General features: G+C 40.5%; 2 protein-coding genes and 1 pseudogene across 2 annotated transcripts; 1 reads left to right on the top strand and 2 right to left on the bottom strand.

Moving 5' to 3' along the window:
• Window positions 1–1139: 1139 nt before the first annotated feature.
• On the top strand, window positions 1140–3624 carry LOC148730683 (uncharacterized). The gene is made up of 4 exons (XM_088761685.1): window positions 1140–2017; window positions 2244–2353; window positions 2802–2971; window positions 3248–3624. The coding sequence occupies exons 1-4, from the start codon at window positions 1190–1192 to the stop codon at window positions 3430–3432; spliced, it is 1293 nt and encodes a 430-aa protein (XP_088617811.1). The 5' UTR covers window positions 1140–1189; the 3' UTR covers window positions 3433–3624.
• Window positions 3625–8635: 5011 nt separating this feature from the next.
• LOC111347120 (uncharacterized) lies at window positions 8636–10880 on the bottom strand (annotated as a pseudogene).
• Window positions 10881–14086: 3206 nt separating this feature from the next.
• LOC148730684 (uncharacterized) lies at window positions 14087–19641 on the bottom strand. The gene has a single exon (XM_088761680.1). The coding sequence runs from the start codon at window positions 19057–19059 to the stop codon at window positions 14557–14559; it is 4503 nt and encodes a 1500-aa protein (XP_088617806.1). The 5' UTR covers window positions 19060–19641; the 3' UTR covers window positions 14087–14556.
• Window positions 19642–19922: the final 281 nt, after the last annotated feature.

A 19922-nucleotide genomic window follows, 5' to 3' on the forward strand; every position in this document is an offset into this window, starting at 1 on the left:
ACGTGGGATAATCGAAGTAATTTTCACTAAACACTGGCGGTTCTTGCGCAGGTAACGTGCTCGCTCTCTGCTGGCTGACGAACTGAGCGCTTAATTCGGCTTGTTTGGCTTGCAGCTTCACCATTTGTTGTAGAATTGAATCTTGTGGTCTTGTTGTCTCTTCCGAAGCTGCTCTTTGCTCCTGTTTAACGATTGCTCCAACTGGAGACGACGTTGGTTCGAAAGAACTTGCTTCCGGCCTAAGTGTTGAGGACTTATGTCTCGTGGCAAGCATCCCTGCCTCAATTTCAGTTTTAGGTGCACTTTCTCGACTTTCCTTACTCATGTCCGTATTTGAATGCGCTACGCTGCTGGCCTCTGCCTGCTCATTCATGGCCAATCTGATTGCTTCTTCGGCGTCCGCTAATGCAATCTCTTTCTCTAACTGAATCCACCTCAAATTAGTATCATGTTCGAGGTACTTCATCTCCACTTTAAGCTTTGCCGCTCGAGCCGTCGCCTCCACTCTCTTCGACATGGCCGAAGACCTAGAAGAATGCGACATTTTCGTTTTTCCTGAACGGCTTGATTTTGTTGACTTGGCATCAGGTACACTCGTTTCATACTCTAATTCCATCTGCTGTTCGATTGAACGAAGCCTTTCCGATATGCGGATTCGACATTCGGTGTACTCTCGATCACACAAGTCAAAAACGCGATAACCGGCACCTTTAGCGCTCTCTTCTTCCAGCAATGCATCAAAGGCTCTGTGCGCAACATTCAGCTCCTCTTTAATTGAATCTAGATTTTCCATTTCCTTTTCTAACACGTCACGACCAGCACGAGAGTCCATTAAGGAGTAGATAATTCCGATATGTTTCGTAATTTCGTCTCGAATTCCCTTTTCCTCTCGCCACGAATTTCCAGTTGATAAGCTCTTCCTTTATCGGTCAAAGTTTGCTCGCATGAGTATGGTGGCCGAGAACTGCCAATAGAAAAATCCGCATTTTTGAAAGAAAATTGTTTTCTTTTTTATTTTGATTTACATTTTTTTTTATTTTTCAATTTATTTTTTTATTTTTAAAAATAGAGTGAAAGTAAAATCAATTGAAATAAAAATAAAATAAAATAAAACCAAAGTAAAATAAAATAAAACCAAAGTAAAATAAAATGAAATTATTCGACCCAGCCGAGAGCTGCCACTACCAGCATGCATTGCGTGCATCGTAAAGATCCAAAATGGCGGGAATATAGGGACTGTTCTCCCGGGCTGTTCTCGAAAATGGCGGATAGCAGGGTTTCATCGTGGAAAGAAGACGATCCCCTTAAAGGTGCACTGCAGAAGTATGTCAAACAAGGCCTCAAACGCGAAGAAGCGATCGATTTTTTACGGAGAGACTTTCCTCAATACGCCTGGAGTATCCGAACACTCGACAGACGTTTACGCCATTTCGAAGTTTATTACAGGGATGACACTGTTTCGGTTGAAGATGTTAAAGAGGCTGTTAAAAAGGAATTGGAAGGACCAGGAAAGCTATTGGGATATAGAAGCATGCACAAGAAAATAAGACAAAAATATGACTTGTTAGTTACGCGAGATCAAGTTTACGATGTGATGTCTGATCTTTACCCCGATGGACTTGCTGCTCGCGGAGGCGTTGGAGCTAAGAAGGCAAGGCGAAAGAAAGGAAACTTCTCTTCGAAAGGACCAAACTGGGTCCACTCCCTGGACGGTCATGATAAATTAATGGGTTTCCAAAATTCCACTTTTCCGATTGCTATTTATGGCTGCTTAGATACAGCCAGCAGAAAGCTGCTATGGTTGCGAGTTTGGAATAAGAACTGTGACCCGCAATTGATTGGTCGTTGGTACTTGGAGCATATAATGGAGACCAAGGTAATTCCTGCAATGATCAGAATCGACAAAGGTACAGAAACAGGCACCATGGCCACAATTCATGCCTTTCTTCGTAGACATCACACTGACGTTGTGGATCCTGCAGACACAATTTTGTATGGTCCATCAACTTCAAACGAAGTAAGTAAGCTCATCTCTCAAGTGCTCTCTAATTATATTATGTGAGTGTGCCAAATTAGTCAACGAGTCTTTCGGTGACTTTATTTGAGTGCCAGGAAAAGTATTATTGTTGTTTGTTATTTAATCATTTCCTCAGTAACAAGTAATATTTTAATCCACCCTATCATCTGATTTCCGGCAAATGCACATTTCACAAAATGTCATTTAAAAAAACGTTTTCCTCTAGATCGAAAGATGGTGGAAAGAATTACACGAAAGAATGGAAAAATTTTTCAAAAGTCAGTTAAGATGGCTTAAAGATCAAGGGCATTATGACCCACATGATGATATTGACAGGTGAGAATGGGCAAGTCTCCCCCCTCCACCTCCGCCCACACGCACACATACACAGGCTATTCATTTCAAGGTTTGTTTTTAAACTCCAAAAGTGACATTGAGTTATTGTTTTAGAATATGTTGCAGTTTTGCTAGGGCATGGCACGTGGGTGATTGAAAGCTCAATCAACATAAACATTATTTTGCCTAAAGTTAATATACATACATTTTTTATAGCAAATTAATTAATTTCTGTATGAATGCAATAACACATCCCCTCCCCCTAAAGCTTATATATACTCGAGTCAAATAGATATGGTTGAGGGGGCCCAGGAAAAATTTTAGTTAGGGAACCCCCCCCCCCCCCCAAAAAAAAAAAAAAAAAAACTTGCTGGCTTATATATTGTAATTGAAACTACCTATACACCAACGTGTTTGTTACCTTTGCTTATTTTGTTTTCCTACATAGGAAGCTTCTTTCTTTTATTATGGTTCCTGTGGTTCAGAGAGAGCTAGATACATTCAAGGAGATGGTGTGGAATTCCCACAGGATCAGAGCCCAGAAGGACACAGTTTTACCAGATGGGGTCCCAAACCATATTTACAGTTTTCCTCAGAAATATGGGCTTGAAGAATGCGGTAAAAAAATTATAAGGTTTTGTCAAAACTGGTTTTGGGATATTTCTGTTTTATTCAAAGTGAACTATGGCATAGTTATAATGCTTCAACAATCAACCAATGATAATTTATTTGTAGAAATTTCAAGGCATAATTTTATTGCCCAGAAGGAAATTATTTGTTGCTAAAATCCTTGGGCCTGAAAGTCGCATATCTATAAAAACCTAATGTGGTGCTGACACTGCCAGTCACACTAGATGATGAATGCTAAGATTGTTTTCTATTGGCAATGTGCAGGTCTTCAAGTAACTGATGATCAACTAAAAGAAGCTGCTGTCCAGTCAGGCATCCTTACTGTTGATGATGACTTTCTCGCCCCTGAGTTCAGAGCAGAGTGTGAACGAATCATTGACACTGACCATTTGAAACCTGCTGATTGCAAGGAAGCATTTCTTTTCCTAAAGAGAAATTTTTCTTTGTAATAACTCCACTGTTTATCCATGGTGTTATGCCCTTGACTCTATTTTTATAGTGAAAGCAGCATGTTTTCTCCCACATCCTCCATTTTGTTACTATGAACTTTGTGCAGCCATAAACAACAAATTCATCGAATGATAATGTATCTGAACATGATATCCATAACCTTTGTGGAAATAAACTGGAACGAACAATAACACTGATGGCAATAACAGTAACATCGAAAGGGCAGCAGAAGCAAGAAAAACTATGCACCTTACTAATACAAATAATACAAATTTTAACCATCAATCCTCACATGGTGGGTTGAGGAGAAACATTAACAAGAGCAGGTGTTTTGGTGTCCTAAATTGGGGTACATGAAAACATATCTGCTTGAGGGTGAATTCAGCAACAACAAGGTTGGTTAATATCACAATCCTGCAGCCCACCCCTGGAAACAAATTATGACTGCCCCGTAAATTATGATATGTAACCATGGGATTTTATGTGAACTAGCTATTTTGTAAACAGTGTATCAAGTTTTGTCAACAATGTCTCAATGTTCACAATTTTATAGCAGCTTGAGTTGCCCCTTAATTTTCTATTGCTGGTAGGCCAAGCAAGTTACAGAACAAACTACAAGTGTGCTCTTTCACAAATGTTGAAATTGCTACTTTGGAAAGATTTCCAGTACAATACAGGTATTGCTTGTCACCCTCGTCCAGTAAATCTGTAGAAGCAATTTCTGGGTCAAATAAGTCATATCCACTTCCCTGGATGTCAACTAGCATAAGTTTTTTCTTTGATCTCTCATACGTGAAGTGTGTCAAACACTCTGCCTTCTGGGCCATCTCATCTGTAGGATCGACACAGGTTTGGCCAGTGTTGTTTACGTACTTCTTAAACTGGCCAGGGATAAATTCTTCGACTGTAACATACTCCCCCTCGTCTGTTTCTCCATGAAAGATCTTTCTATATCTAAATGTAGTTCCAAAAACCTCGCTTTCCTCCTTGATTTCTGCCTCAAGTTGCGAAGCAAAATTCCTAGCTAGGAGATGCATCTGAACAACCTTGCGGTTGTGTTGCTCGATAGTTTGACCGGTATCCGAGATGCACTTTAAAGCACTTGGTAGATAGTGCTTTATCACCCACGTTGTCGCAACAAATTCTGGATGTTTGGATGTTGCTTTGAATGCTTTACGGAATCCACCAGTTCCGATTGCCTCTTTATCCTCATAGAACTCGACAGTGGTTGGAACTTTGGACCACGACAAAACTTCCATATCGAATCTGAAAATTCTCACAATAGTAGTGGCGTTATTTGTGCTGATTTTGCCAAGTTTGATCATGTCAGAAATTGATAAACTTCGAGGGTAATACGTACTTTTTGTGCCCGCTGCTTGTGTGGGTAATTTCTTTCTCGAATGCATAAGTTTACTGGGGCTTGACCTTGATTTTGACGGCGGAGGGTTAAATTCGGTATAAGTCGAGGACTCTCCAGTTGCGTCCTTCCTCTTTCTCGTGGAATTCTGGGTGCTGTTGACATCGCCTTCATCAGCTGGATCTGGAATGAAGCGGGCGTATACAACCTTTAAGTCCGGTATTTGGGCAAGAGTCTTGCACGATGGGCCCTGTTCTCCTGCTAAGATATCACATACGAGATTCTTTCCGATTTTTTGTAGAAAATGCCTCTCACAAGCGCTCTTGATATTACCAATGGTCAATTCCTCCGTTTCGTCGAAGGGAACAAACTCTCTTGGCCCAATCCTTGTATACTTTTGGGCCTTTCCAGAAACTTCTGCTGACAAACGTTGAACTGTCAGTTCATCTTTCCTTCGATGGTCCTTGGGCTGGTTTTTTTGGTACGCTTTGCTTTAACTTTTTCATTGAGCCTCTTCCATGCATCGGCCATGATGAACTCGAGCGTGTGACAGTAACGCACGCAATGCATGCTGGTAGTGGCAGCTCTCGGCTGGGTCGAATAATTTCATTTTATTTTACTTTGGTTTTATTTTATTTTACTTTGGTTTTATTTTATTTTACTTTGGTTTTATTTTATTTTACTTTGGTTTTATTTTATTTTACTTTGGTTTTATTTTATTTTACTTTGGTTTTATTTTATTTTACTTTCACTCTATTTTAAAAATAAAAAAATAAATTGAAAAATAAAAAAAAAATGTAAATCAAAATAAAAAAGAAAACAATTTTCTTTCAAAAATGCGGATTTTTCTATTGGCAGTTCTCGGCCACCATACATGAGGCACGCAGTCCTGAATGACCGCATTGTATGCCTGGAGAACATATTTCTTCATCTACACCAAAGTTTCTCACATCGCGCAACCAATTTGAAATTTCAACATCTGGAGCTTCTTTATCTCCCGCAGCGAGAATTTTTCGAACTGCACTTCGAGGTGAAGGAATACCACTAACACTCATCTTCGACGAAGTTTGATTCAAGCCAAGGCGTCTTTTAAGATATTTTACTGTAACGGCAGGCGAACATCAAGGCCCAATGTATTGCCGTGAAAATCGCTAATTGAACTTAATTGAACTGCGAACTGGGCTAACCACAAGCAATAAGGATAAATTACGATGAAACGAACTTACATGTCTGTCCCGCGACACCCTAGGCCTTTATAATCTCTTTTTGTAGACCACAGCAAAAAATGTCTACTCCACACACTCGCTCCGCACGTACTAAATCAATCACATCCAGAAATAGCTAAAGAACCTAACGGTAACGTAAAGCACTGTCACGCAAGTGACGCGTGTAACTGTAACTTAAAGCGCCGTCACGCAAATGTGGCGCATCAACAGGTGTGAACAATTGGAACTAAAAGGTCAAGACCATTACGCCTGGTAAAATAATCATGTGATAACTTGACGAAATATTCTTTGAACATTTCAGGAGCAATGTTATTGACACATTTAAAAACAAAAGTTGAAATATGCATTGTAGAATGTCTTGAGGGACATCCAACCTAATTGTCGCAACAGCTGATCGTGACTAAGGCAGCTTTCCTTTAAAACAATTGTAGCGGCTCTTGTTTGTAACCATTCTAAAGTTTTATATCTAGAAGGAGCTAAATTATTCCAAACAAAGTCGCAATAATCTAACTTGGGAAGAATCGTAGTTGTAAAGACTTTAAGCTGCATGAACCGTGAGACTGTTTCTGACCCCGCTTAACAAACCGAGCTGTCTAGATACCTTATTAACCAGTCGAATAACTTGTTCCTTGAAAGATAGTGACTCGTCTATCGTCTAGGTATACTCCTAAGGACTTATAGAGAGGCTTAAAATTGAGGACTTGGTCTCCTAAGTAAACACTGCAAAGATTGTTAGAGTCAATTTGATTGCGTTTCATAGCAGTTCCAAAGATTACGTATTCAGTTTTCTTATAATGAATAAAAAAATGGTTCTTAGTTGACCAATCTAAGAGAAAACTGAGCCCGGCATTTAACACCTGCAACAGCTGATTTGTACCTGAGGATGAGTGTTAGATGACGGTATTATCAGCATACATTAATATATTAGCAGCCTGTAAACATTTTGGCATATCTGTTAAATGCAAAGAAAAAAGCAGAGGGCCCAGAATAGAACCTTGTGGAACTCCTGAGACCACTAGTTGAGGCCGGGACCGGACACCTCCTACGAAAACTGATTGGGTACGATCTGTTAGGTAATCAGACATCCAACGATGCTCACTATCACAAATTCGAAATAATTGCAGTTTATCAAGCAAGATTTTATGATCAATAGAGTCAAAAGCCTTACAGAAGTCCACGAAGATGGCACCTATTAGCTGACCAGCATCCATGTTCCTTCTTATGGAGTCAGTAAGGAAAATAATTGCACTCTGTGTCGAATACTTACGACGGAAACCATATTGGTATCTAGAAAAAAGGTTGTGTGACTTCAGATGATCCACCAATTGCTGCTGGACAGCCTGTTCAAGAATCTTTGACACCGCTGGCAAAATTGAAATCGGACGGTAATTGTCGATGTCATCTCTCACCCCATTTTTGAAGAGTGGAATAACCTTAGCATGTTTATAATCATGAGGTATACACTGAGTCGTAATAGACAACTTGATAATATGTGTTATAAGGGTGCTGATAGCTACAGCACCATCCTTTAGCAGGCTAGATGGGAGACCGTCAAGGCCTGTTGCTTTTGTTGTCCTTAATTGTAGTAACTGTTTACAAACGAATCCATTAGTGACTGGTGCCATATAAAATCTACCTGAAGAAGAGTTGGAACAAGTCTGCCGAGCAACAGAACTGCTTTTGAATCGATCAGATATTCGTAATTTAATCTCAGAAAAGTATTTTACAAAATTGGTTTGCAATACTTTCTTTATCCGTGATCGTTTGATCATCACACTTCAATTGATTAATTGAGTTCAAATTGGATGATGATTTATCAGGCAAAATTTTCTTCATAGACTTCCAAAAGTTACGTGGATTGTCGAGATTTTCTTGATTCAGATTTCGATTATAATCAAACTTGGCACTTTTAATAGCAGCGGTGACTTAATTTCTTTATGACCGATACGAATACCAATCCTCGTCTCTTCCAGATCTCTTTGTTTTTCTCAAATAATAGTCTCTGGTTGACATTAAGTTAGAAATCGCAGAAGTCATCCAAGGATTCTGGCTGCCACGAACTTTTTTAGTCAGCAAAGGGAGCTGACGATCACAGATTTGAAGAACTATGTTTTTAAAGCTGGACCATGCGAGTTTCACATCAGAACTTGAGAGAACTGTGACCCACGAGGCACTCTGAAGATCCTTGTTAAAGGTTTCCCTGTCGTACCTGGCGTAGTTGCGACATTCAATTTTTTTGTGCTTGGAACTTTAATTAGTTCAATTTGCGGACACAGCCGACCATGCAGGGGGACACCCAAAAAACAGGCCATTTTTCAGAAAATTCTCACGTATAAGATATTATGCCAAAATATAGAAAACTATACATTTTTAGAAAGCTTATGAGCCAAAGATTGTGAAAAAAAATGTTTTACGCCTGAAAAGCGTATTGTAAGCTGATACCAAACAGTTAATCGTACCACCTGCTGGGTGATACCAAGGCGTACTTGAGAAAAGATATCTCCTGCTATAATGAATCAAACTGGATGATTTTTAGTTTATTTTAAAGAAGACAGACAGCTTTCTATTTTAAGCATAGAGATTTCTTAAATAATGAAAACACGAGAAATGACGACTGATCAAATTTGGTACACAAAATCTAAGAGCTGTTTTACATCATAACTTTATGCACATGCATCATATGACAAATTTGTATGCTCAAAACACACAACTTAGTGAGAAGAACAAATCCTGAAAATTTCAGGTCAATTGGATAAATCGTTCATGAGATATCTTTTCTTGAAGGCTAAAAACATACGTTATGAGAAAAAGTTCTAATTAAAGTAAAACATTGATTTTCACGTTGGTTATATGCCTAATTGTTGCTCTTCTGTACACATTTTGCCATAATAAGTTTCTAAAATCAGTTTAGAAGCCTCCTGCATCATAAGTGTCTCCCTCAGCATCTCTGAGAGCTTCTTCTCGACGAGTACGCAGAAGCTGTTCTCCCTGACAGCGTTTCTTTTCTTTCTCAGTTGCTTGCAAATCTGACTTTCTCTTCCTTCTATTGTCCTTGGCATTAGAAGCCAATGTTGTTGATGCTCCACCAGGGATTGAAAGTCTCTCCATTACTCTAAGGCGACTGCTTGTCCCACTGTGGAAGTGACAGACCGCTGACGCTACTGCACACCGAACCACCTTGAAACCATTGTGCTTGTGTTTGGGGCACCGGACCCACACCATTGAGTATATACACTCATTTCGATTTTGTGTTGCCCCTAGCACGCACCCCCCCAGTAGTTTACAATCACTCAATGTCATAAATGTAGGGCGAAGGACTTCTAGAAAGACCTCTGGTATGCAGTTATCGTCTTTGTACGTTGAAGTACCTGATGCTGCATCCTGCTGCCACCTGCACCATGACGACTCTCCTGGAGGACAGAAACGATGTTGTTTGGCTAGGTCTGGTGACTTAAAAGTATGATGAAGAGCTGCAATAATGTTTTTCTTCATGGCATATACTGCAACTTCGACTTCCCTTTCTGTTGGGTTTGCCTTTTTAATGGTGTTCTGGCGAATTGCAAGCCCATAATACTTTTGCAGCTGTTTAATTACTCCCTCCGTCAGTCGCCCACGACCACCAATTGGTTGACCATCAGCCAGTTTACCCTTTGTTCTAGCTTTGAGGTTCAGCAAGTGCTTTCCCATTCTTTTCTGAACATGCCCCACACAGTCCAATTTTTCCACAGTTCTGCCATCATAAATGTGTTCAACAGAATTGAAAGCCTTGCTATTCCCATCACTAACCATCCACTTATACCTTAGGTTGTGGCGTTCAATGGACCTACCCCACAGGACAACAGCTCCTTCAGCTTCCATGGCTGGAGAACTACCAGTAAAGTTAATGTCACATTCATGTTCCAACAGCCACTCCTCAAACTCTTCATCAGTGCATTTTCCTTTATTTAGGGCACACAATTGGCATGATTTGGACAAGACATGATAGTCCAAGACTTCTCCAGTGTCTACGGATATGACGAACACTACACCTGTTAATGAAGTGAATCCTCGCTTTGCCCATGTGCCATCAAAGCTGACAGCAGCATCAAGGATGTCATTCTCATCTTTGTCTGGGTTTTCGTCCAAGATGTGTTGTCGCAGTCGTTCTGCAGCTTTCCTCATCTCTTCCTTTGCCTCATCTTCCAGTGTTTCTACTATGTTGTCCACTTGTTTGTAGTAAGCAGTTTTTTTAAGACAAGGCATGTTCATGATGCTACCAAAATGTAGCAAGGCCTTCATAGCCACTACCAGTCTCTATAGCATGATACATGGCTCGGCGATTGATGTCATACGATGTTCCCCGCTGGGTCACACTGGTGGAAGTTAGCAATGGTGTTGACTCGTGACAGGTGTTGCACTGCAGAGACAGTTCTGACATCAGTCCCTGTCTTTTAGTGGTTTCTAGGTCAATTATTCTGTATCCTTAGCTTTCCTCGGGTTGGAATGACATATCATCGTCAGAGTTTTCTATGGAGAGGTTTCTGCTTGAATTTTCCATTTTCTTCCTTGATGAACCAATGGATTTTTCGGAGTCTGAGTCCGATTGATTTGCAACACGAGATGTGCTTGGTTGTGTTTCGTCAGTTTCGAAATCATCAACAGGAGCGGGTTTCTTTGCTTTTGCTTCATATCTCTGCGTCCCAGAAAATGGCTTTCCTTTCCTTTTCTTTTTTTAGGACGATTTCACTGTCTGTCCGACCATTGCAAGTAAATTTAACGCTTAAATATCGCTTCCAAATGACACTAATCGCTCCTGTTCGTTCCGTACTTCAATCGATTGAATACAGCTCGTCAAACTATCCCATAATAAACTCCTCTGAGCTGGGCATGGAAAGATTGAAATTATGTGTTAATGCAATCATGGAGTGGGCCAAGAAAAACAGATTGCAGTGTAACCCTTCAAAAACAGAAATCATTCATTTCCTCTCACACTTCTCAAAAAATCCTCCTTTCTGTAATATCAATATTGGAGATGATATCATTAATCTATCTAATACTGTCCGAGACCTGGGCGTCATGCTTGATTCTGTGATGAACTTACGCTCGCATATAAATTCGATCTGTAAATCGTCGTCTCTAGCAATCAGAAATATTGGTCGCATTCGTAAACACCTCTCGACGCAGCAAAATGAAAGATTGATACATGCCTTCATCTCATCGAGACTTGATTACTGTAATAGCCTATTGTACGGTCTACCGATTTGTGACATCGAAAACTTCCAAAGGATCCAAAACACAGCTGCCCGCTTATTAGTCGGTGCTAAATCAAGAGACAGTATAACACCTATACTTATGAAACTTCGTTGGCTCCCGGTCACTAAATGAATTCAATTCAAGATACTGTTGATAACATACAAAGCACTAAATGACATGGCTCCAACCTCCAACCTATCTTGTTGAACTTCTTAGTCGGTATATTCCAGCACGAAACCTCCGTTCATCAAACATGAATCTACTTGAGGTCCCAACAATTCGAACTAAAATGTATGGGCAAAGAGCATTCTCCTACGTTGCACCGTATTTGTGGAAGTAACTACCTGAATGCATAAAAAACGCGGAATCTATTGACTCCTTTAAACGCTTATTGAAAACTTATCTTTTCAAAATTTAAGCCATCAGATTTTTTTTGATATCGTACGTTGTCAAATATATGTATAACACGTAATAATTCATTGGTGTAGATAGAGTAGTGAAAATTGCATGTATATGATTTTTATTGAAATGTTGTTAATTGTAATAGTAAAGCGCATAGAGTTCAATTTTAATGTGCTATATAAGAACTTATTAAATTAAAATTAAATAATGCATTTCTCCTAAGAATTCACCTCAAGTAAGACCAAATGTAGTGTCTTATGTCAAATGCGGCCAAAAAAGCTGCATAACAACATTATAAACAACTGGAAAACAACGAAATACTGTTTTCGTTGCTATGGCAACCAAACTAATCAACAGAGGCGGGAATTTTAAAATTGCTCACAAAGGTATAAAAGTAAAATTATTGTCATAAACACTTACTCTATAGTAAACTCAAATACCTAAAGTTGCAAAATCCGAACAAAACAAAAATTTGAATTTTGCAACAAATTTTGGGTGTACCCCCCCAGCCCAGGGGAATAACACTTGTTAGCGGGATATTGTGTGAGTGTGTCGAAAGAATGACATCAATCAAGGAGCTACAGTGTTCAGTTATCCTAGTGGTTTTATTGATCAGCTGTGACATGCCCAAGCCTTTTAACAAGTCCTTTAACTTCCTCGCGATTCTATCGAGACTTTGCCGAGGTAGAAAATTTGCATTTAAATCACCAACCAGCAATATTCTTTGTTTTCAACCATTGCCAATCCAATAGTCTGCTCCAATAAAGCATTGAAGTCAGCGCTGATAAATTGCGAACCAACTGGTGGACGATATAGTGAACCAAATTAAATATTCTTAGACTTAGCAATGAGAATCTCCAGCCAAATTCCTTCAATAGAGTTTGATTCTAAGTCAGGGTGGCTTGATACTGACATACAGTCGCTCACGTAAACAACAACACTGCCGCCTTTAGATTGAGCTTGACGATCCAGATGGTAGATAGTATAACCTTGGATGCCAATTTCGTCATCAGAAATATGCGATGATAAATGTGTTTCAGTGATGGAAAGGAAATCAATGTCCCTATAACGTAATAAAAGCAGTCAAATCTCGTCAACTTTGGGAAGAAGAGAGCACACATTTAGGTGGAGAAATTTTAGGCCACGTTTACTTGTTAAATTAGGTAGCTCAAGGATATCTTGATATACACCTTGACCATCTACGTCTGCAATCGTAGCGACAACCAGGCAATTGGAGCAAGTTCTATACTTCTCAAATTGAGGACCAATGCATTTAAGGTGAAACAGAAGTGAACATTCTGAGCAATTAACATAGCCAACATTTTTTTATAACAAGATTGCATGTTGAACATCGCGGCCTCAATGAATGCCTCAGGTTTGCTTGTGACCTTTCCACTGGTCCCGGGTTGAGCTCCAAATCGCCAGATCGATACAAAAGAAGCAAGGCTAAGTACGTGTGGTAGGTGTAGTTAGTGTTGTAGCTGTAGTACGTGTAGTAGGTGTAGCAAGTGAAGTAGGTGTAGGAAGTGTAGTAGTTGTAGTACCTCTAGTAGGTGTAGTAAATGCTGTAAATGTGGTAGATGTATTTATTTATTTATTTATTTATAACAACTTCATTTGCCTAAATAATAAGATAATAATAATAATAATAGTAATACAGACAGATAACAATAGAAATAACATCGAGATGCAAAAAGGCAAAAAGGGTCAAGCCAGAGAGGAACTAAATTCTCATTGACGGCAGCCCCCAGAATAAAAGCAATATGCAATAAAAATAAAACTAAAATGTAAAGGTAAAAATTATTTAAAAAAACAAGTCAATCGATAAATGGATATTGGTGCAATATTATTGATGTTATTTAAAAATGTGTTCTTTCAGTTTTTTTTTAAACTTACTAGCAGAGCTAGAGCTAACTATGTCACTTGGCAAGTCATTCCAGATTTTTATATATTTATACCAAAAAGAGTTCTTGAGGATATTTGTTCGAGCATAAGGCGTCCAGATTTTGACATTGTTGGTAGATCTCGTCCGACTATTGGAGAAAGTTAAGTAATCACATAAGTCTACTCTTGAAAAACCATTAATGAATTTGAATAATTGCACTAAACTAAGAAATTCACGACGCGAGTTGAGTGTTGGCCAGCCAAGATACTTCAAACGTTCACTATAGTCGATAGAACTACCAAGGATCCACCTGGAAGCATTCCTTTGCACTCTTTCAAGCTTATCAGAAAGATATTGTTGATGTGGATTCCACACAGGACAGGCATACTCAACAATTGGCCGAACCATAGACTTGTATCCAATTGATATTGCTTCAGAGCTTTTCCCAAATGTGCGCTTTAGTAGGCCAAGTATCTTATTTGCTTTAGCAGCATGTTACGTGTTCGAACGTTTTGAGGAAAGGTTGTTCGTGAACTAAACTGAACGCAGGGTTGTCGGAACAACAACAAGAAGATTTATTCGAAAATGAACGTAATTTCCACAAGTTAAACTCTAAGCAACTCGTACTCGACAAACTTACACGGCCTCCGCCAACTTGAATAAATACAGCTCTTGTCACGCTTGACTAAACACGGCTAACTCCAACTCTGTTCGCTTGTGAAAGATTAGTTAAAAACTTCGCTAGGACTCGTCTACTTATACACTCTTACAATAGGCTTCTAGAATTCTCTAAATTAGTAATAGTTCTAATTATAGAAGGATTACAAAATACACCGATTTAGGAACGCACACGTACGAACCTAAAAATAAACAAACAACGAACTCTCGCGAAGCCTCTAGAATGTAGCGCTAGTCACGCAATACTATTTTTCGTAACATAACCCCCTTCTAGAAGAAATTTCCTAAATTTATCCTAAGTAAGAAAAATTGCGAAATAAGGTGTAGTTCAATGTTAGCAAACTTAATCCTCTACACGACTCAAGTAATCTGCTCCAACGTTCTCTGAGCCTTTAATGGCTTCAACTCTGAATGAATAGCTTTGCAAAAACATAGCCCAACGCATAAGGCGTCCGTTGTTAAACTTAGCACTGTTCATATACTTTAAGGGTTCATGGTCCGTCTGAAGAACAAAAGAAACTCCGTACAGATAAAGATGAAATCTCTTGATACTCCATACAATTGCTAGACATTCCTTCTCAATTGTAGAATAGTTCCTTTCTGCACCTGTCAATTTCTTGCTTGCGTAGCAAACAGGGAATAACTTCTCATCATGTTTCTGCATTAATACTGCACCGATTCCACTGTTGGAGGCGTCCGTCCTTAAGAAATAGGTTTTAGCTGGATCGGGGAGCCGTAGAATAGGCTCGCTTGTTAGGTAAGACTTGATTGTTCGGTAGGCTTTCTCCTGGGCTTCACTCCACTCAACTTTATGAGGTTGGCCTTTCCGCGTAAGGTCAGATAGGGGCGCTGCAATCGCTGCAAAGTTGGGAATAAAATCTCTGTAGTATCCTGCTAGACCCATAAATGATCGCACCTGTTTCTTTGTGCTTGGTCTTGGGGCATCTTTAATTTTCTCCACATTATCCTGATGTAGACCAATCATTCCTTGCTCTAGTCGGTGGCCTAGGAAATCCACACTGTTTACACCGAATAGGCACTTAGTAGGTCTAATAGTGAACCCCGCTTGTACAAGGCGTAAAAATAGCTCTCTTAGGGCTCCAATATGTTCTTCCCACGTACGGGTGTGAACCAATATATCATCCCAGTAGAAATCAACGTTGTCTAAATCTTTTAGCAGCTTCTTCATTGCACGCTTCAGTGTTGCTGCAGAGTTGATCATTCCGAACGGCATCTTCAGGAACTCGTACGATCCATCGGGTGTTACGAACGCCGTTTTCTGTATGTCCTCTTCCGGTATTTTTATCTGCCAATATCCCTTGCTTAGGTCGATTTTTGAGTAGAGCTTGTCTCCACTAAGCTTCTGAAACAAATGTTCGGCGGTTGGCATAGGTTCGGGGTCAAATACAGTTAGTTTGTTTAGTTTCCGATAATCAACGCACACACGGTTTGTGTTGTCTTTTTTCTTCACTACTACCACAGGTGATGCATACGGAGAACTGGACTCTCTAATAACTCCCATTTTGATCATGTCGACAATATCTCTTCTCAGCGACTCTCTGATGCTGTAAGGCACTGGGTAAGGTCTTGATCTAACCGGTTCGTCTGAAACGAGTTTGATATGATGCTGAACGAGATCTGTAGCACCTGGTGCTTCAGTGAACAAATTCGCGAACTGTTTCGCCAGATCCGTAAATTCATTGCGTTGCTCATTCGTCAGATTTGGTCCGGTTTTAACATCCTCGATCGATTCTTTTGCTACATATCCACCAAGCTCTAAGAAATCAATGTTTTCTTCTTCTGCTTCATCCGCTTTAACTGCACAGTTGACAGCATCGTCTACACACGAAGCGCCTACCCCACCAGCTAATGCTCTTTCGGTTGTGGTCTCCTCTCGCTCAAAATACTTTTTAAGTAGATTAGCGTGGTAAATTTTCTCCTTGCCTTTTACTTTCACCTTGTAGTCATTGAGACCTACCACAGAACTAACTTCAAAGGGGCCCTTCCACTGCATAAGTAGCTTGTTGTGGTCGGTAGGTAGCAGTATAAGCACTTTCTCACCTGACTGGAACTTCCTAACTTTGGTCTTTCGGTCGTAATAGTGCTTTCCTTTCTGCTGGGCTTTCTCCAGTTCACTATGGGCGAGTTTAAGAGTATCTTCTAACTTCTCTCGTAACTCGAAAACGTATTGGTAACTGTTCTTTACCTCAGGCTCGTCAACTTCTTTCGTCCACAGCTGTTTGAGTATAGCCATTGGTCCTCTGACAGCTCTTCCATATAACAACTCAAACGGTGAAAAACCGGTGGACTCTTGGGGAACTTCACGATAAGCGAACAACAGCGGATTTATATAGCGATGCCACTGCCTTGGCTGCTCACTACACAGTCTCTTCAGCATAGACTTCATTGTTCCATTGAATTTCTCCGTTAAGCCGTTACACATCGGGTGATAGGGTGTTGTTGTAAGCTGTTTAATGCTGAGTAGACGGGTGACTTCTCTCATGCAGTCAGAAACAAACTGCGTACCGAGATCACTCAAGATTTCTTCGGGTATTCCTAGACGGCTGAAAATATCTACCAATGCCTCTGCTACAGTCTCTGTGTCAATGTTCTTTAGCGGCACAGCCTCTGGGTAGCGAGTCGAAAAATCTACCAGTGTCAATATATATCTGTGTCCTTCTTCACTCGGGGGACTTATAGGGCCAACAAGATCTATTGCTACTCTCTTAAAGGGTTTATCAATCAATGGCATCTTCTCTAACGGTACTTTTGGTACTGATCCTTTACTTACGGTTTTCTGACAAACGTCACAGGACTTGCAAAATCGAGTCACGTCACCTTGAATTCCAGGCCAGTAAAACGCACTCTGGATCTTGTCCGTTGTTTTCTTTATACCCATGTGTCCGCCCATGATCGATCCGTGAGCTACTTGCATTATGGAGCGTCTCAACTTTCCAGGTACCATAACTTGTTTAAGTGGCTTACCACCATTTACATAGGGATGCTGGTACAAGCGGTACAGTACTCCGGATTTTTCTTCAAAGGAAATCTCCGCCTGACCCTTCACTAGTACACCGTCTCGATCCCAATACTTACGTAGGCTCTCATCTTCTCGCTGCATCTGTTTGAGCTTCTCTTTATCCACAATAGGGTTTTCACGGGTACTAGGCACTCTCAAAGTGGTGCGTTCATCCTTTTTCTTAGCTTGACTTCGGGTCGTTACCGCACAAGCCTCTTGCCAACTGGGATCTGGATTTTGTGCGTCCCTTGCATCACGTACATTACCAATAATTAGGTCGTAGATAGGATCTGAAAGGCACTGCGCTTCTACATGACCCTTGAGATAAGGCGTATCAACATAAATTCTTGCTATAGGCACTTTCCTCGCTGTGTTGTCTATAAGCAGCATGACGTTAAAATCTCCGGTGAACTGATCCTCGCTAACAAGGTTCTTCCTAACTACAACTCCACTGCAACCGGTATCTCTTAAAACGTCAACAGTCTTCTCTCCTACTCTGCCTTTTACAACTGGCATCTTACTTCTTACTCCAGATAAGGGTTCAACACAGGCATTACTTAGCAACGGGACTTTCTTGCCACAGGCCAACAGAAGCTGATCATTTTGAATACACGACTTAACTTCCTCAGGGGTAGCGTTAAGATCTGGTGACTTAACCAAACAGCCAGCACTAACTTGACCACGTTGCGCAAGATTACTATCTTTACCTTGATTTCCTGACTTCCGTCCACTCGCTCGACAGTTCCTCGCCTCATGACGTCGCCTGCCACATAGGAAACACTTTCTTACTAGAGCTGGACAGTTAATCGCTTTGTGTCCGTGGGCATTACATTTGTAACACTGGGGAGCTGTTGTCTCACTCTGTGAATTCTTTGTTTCCTCCGTTTTGGATGGCCTCTTGGTCGCGGAACTAAACAACTGCTTTCCATGTGCTTCCAAGTATTGATCGGCGATTTTCGCTATCTGGTCAAGCGTTTCCGGGGCTCTTTCACGAAGGTGAATAGCTAACTCCTTTGGGTAGGAGTCAATAAACTGTTCTTCCACAATTAAGTCTTTCAGGCCTTCAAAGGACTGTTCAGTGTGTGACAGTTGCAACCACCGCAACAAGTATCTCTCCAGCCGCACTATAAACTGTTCTGGACTCTCATCGACTTCCGGCTTCGATGTTCTAAATTTACGGCGATATCCGTCCTCCGTAAGGTCATATCTCTTCATCAAAGCTAGCTTCACCCGGTCATAATCTTGGGCTGCCTCCTCAGATAACCGCGAATAAACTTCTAGTGCACGTCCAGACAAAAGAGCACTAAGTTTCGAAGCCCATCCTGTTTTCTCCCACTTAGCTGTCGCTGCAAATCTCTCAAATCTCTGTAAATAAGCATCCAAGTCGTCCTTGCCATCGATGAATGAGGGAAGCTTGGGTGCCTTGGCCCTATCCTCTCTTACTTCAGGACGCCCGTCAGCATTCTGCACGGCCAAACGTGCAATCTCCAACTCGTGTTCTCTTTTTGCCGCTTCAATGCTCTCTCTCTGTTTCAACAGCTCGGCTTCCATCTCCAATTTTCTTAGTTCGCGTTCTTGTCGCCTAGTTTCTCTCTCTTCGTCTTCTTTTCTGCGTCTTTCCTCCTTCTCTTCCTCTTCCTTTCTTTTATTCTCTTCAAGCATTCGACGTCTCTCTTCCTTTTCTTCTTCTCTCTCTTCCCGTTCCCTTCTTCGTTCTTCTTCAAGCAGTCTGCGTTTCTCTTCTTTTTCTTCCTCGTCTCTCACAAACTCAAGGAGCTTTTCTCCTTCCAAACCAAATTCTTTTCCCATCTGCAAAAGCTTTTCCATTTCCAAAGCGGTGTTTCACAGCAAAACCACAATACACTCTCTTGTACAGTTCTTCTTACTTTTTCTGTAACTCCTTCTTGAATTGTCCTTTCCTGGTTTCTGTAGTCGGTAAACAAATGAATTCCTCTCCCGGACAGGCCCCCAATGTTACGTGTTCGAACGTTTTGAGGAAAGGTTGTTCGTGAACTAAACTGAACGCAGGGTTGTCGGAACAACAACAAGAAGATTTATTCGAAAATGAACGTAATTTCCACAAGTTAAACTCTAAGCAACTCGTACTCGACAAACTTACACGGCCTCCGCCAACTTGAATAAATACAGCTCTTGTCACGCTTGACTAAACACGGCTAACTCCAACTCTGTTCGCTTGTGAAAGATTAGTTAAAAACTTCGCTAGGACTCGTCTACTTATACACTCTTACAATAGGCTTCTAGAATTCTCTAAATTAGTAATAGTTCTAATTATAGAAGGATTACAAAATACACCGATTTAGGAACGCACACGTACGAACCTAAAAATAAACAAACAACGAACTCTCGCGAAGCCTCTAGAATGTAGCGCTAGTCACGCAATACTATTTTTCGTAACACAGCAACAGAGAGAACATGCGGTTTCCAAGATAAGTCAGATGATATAATGACTCCAAGATGTTTGTGTGTTTTAACCTGTTCCAGTGGGATTGAATTAATGTTGTACGAGGTGTTGTAGTCAAAATCCACAAACTAAGATATTCGCACCTTTACTAGTGATTCGCTAAAAGCAAACGTACGTAAATGAGTTAAATATACAGAACAGGAAAGCAAAACGAAATACCAATAAAACGGGCAAAATGACAGACAAAATAACAAAACTTACAAGATTA

Source organism: Stylophora pistillata, chromosome 5 (assembly GCF_964205215.1).
Source record: "Stylophora pistillata chromosome 5, jaStyPist1.2, whole genome shotgun sequence".
Lineage (NCBI taxonomy): Eukaryota > Metazoa > Cnidaria > Anthozoa > Scleractinia > Pocilloporidae > Stylophora > Stylophora pistillata.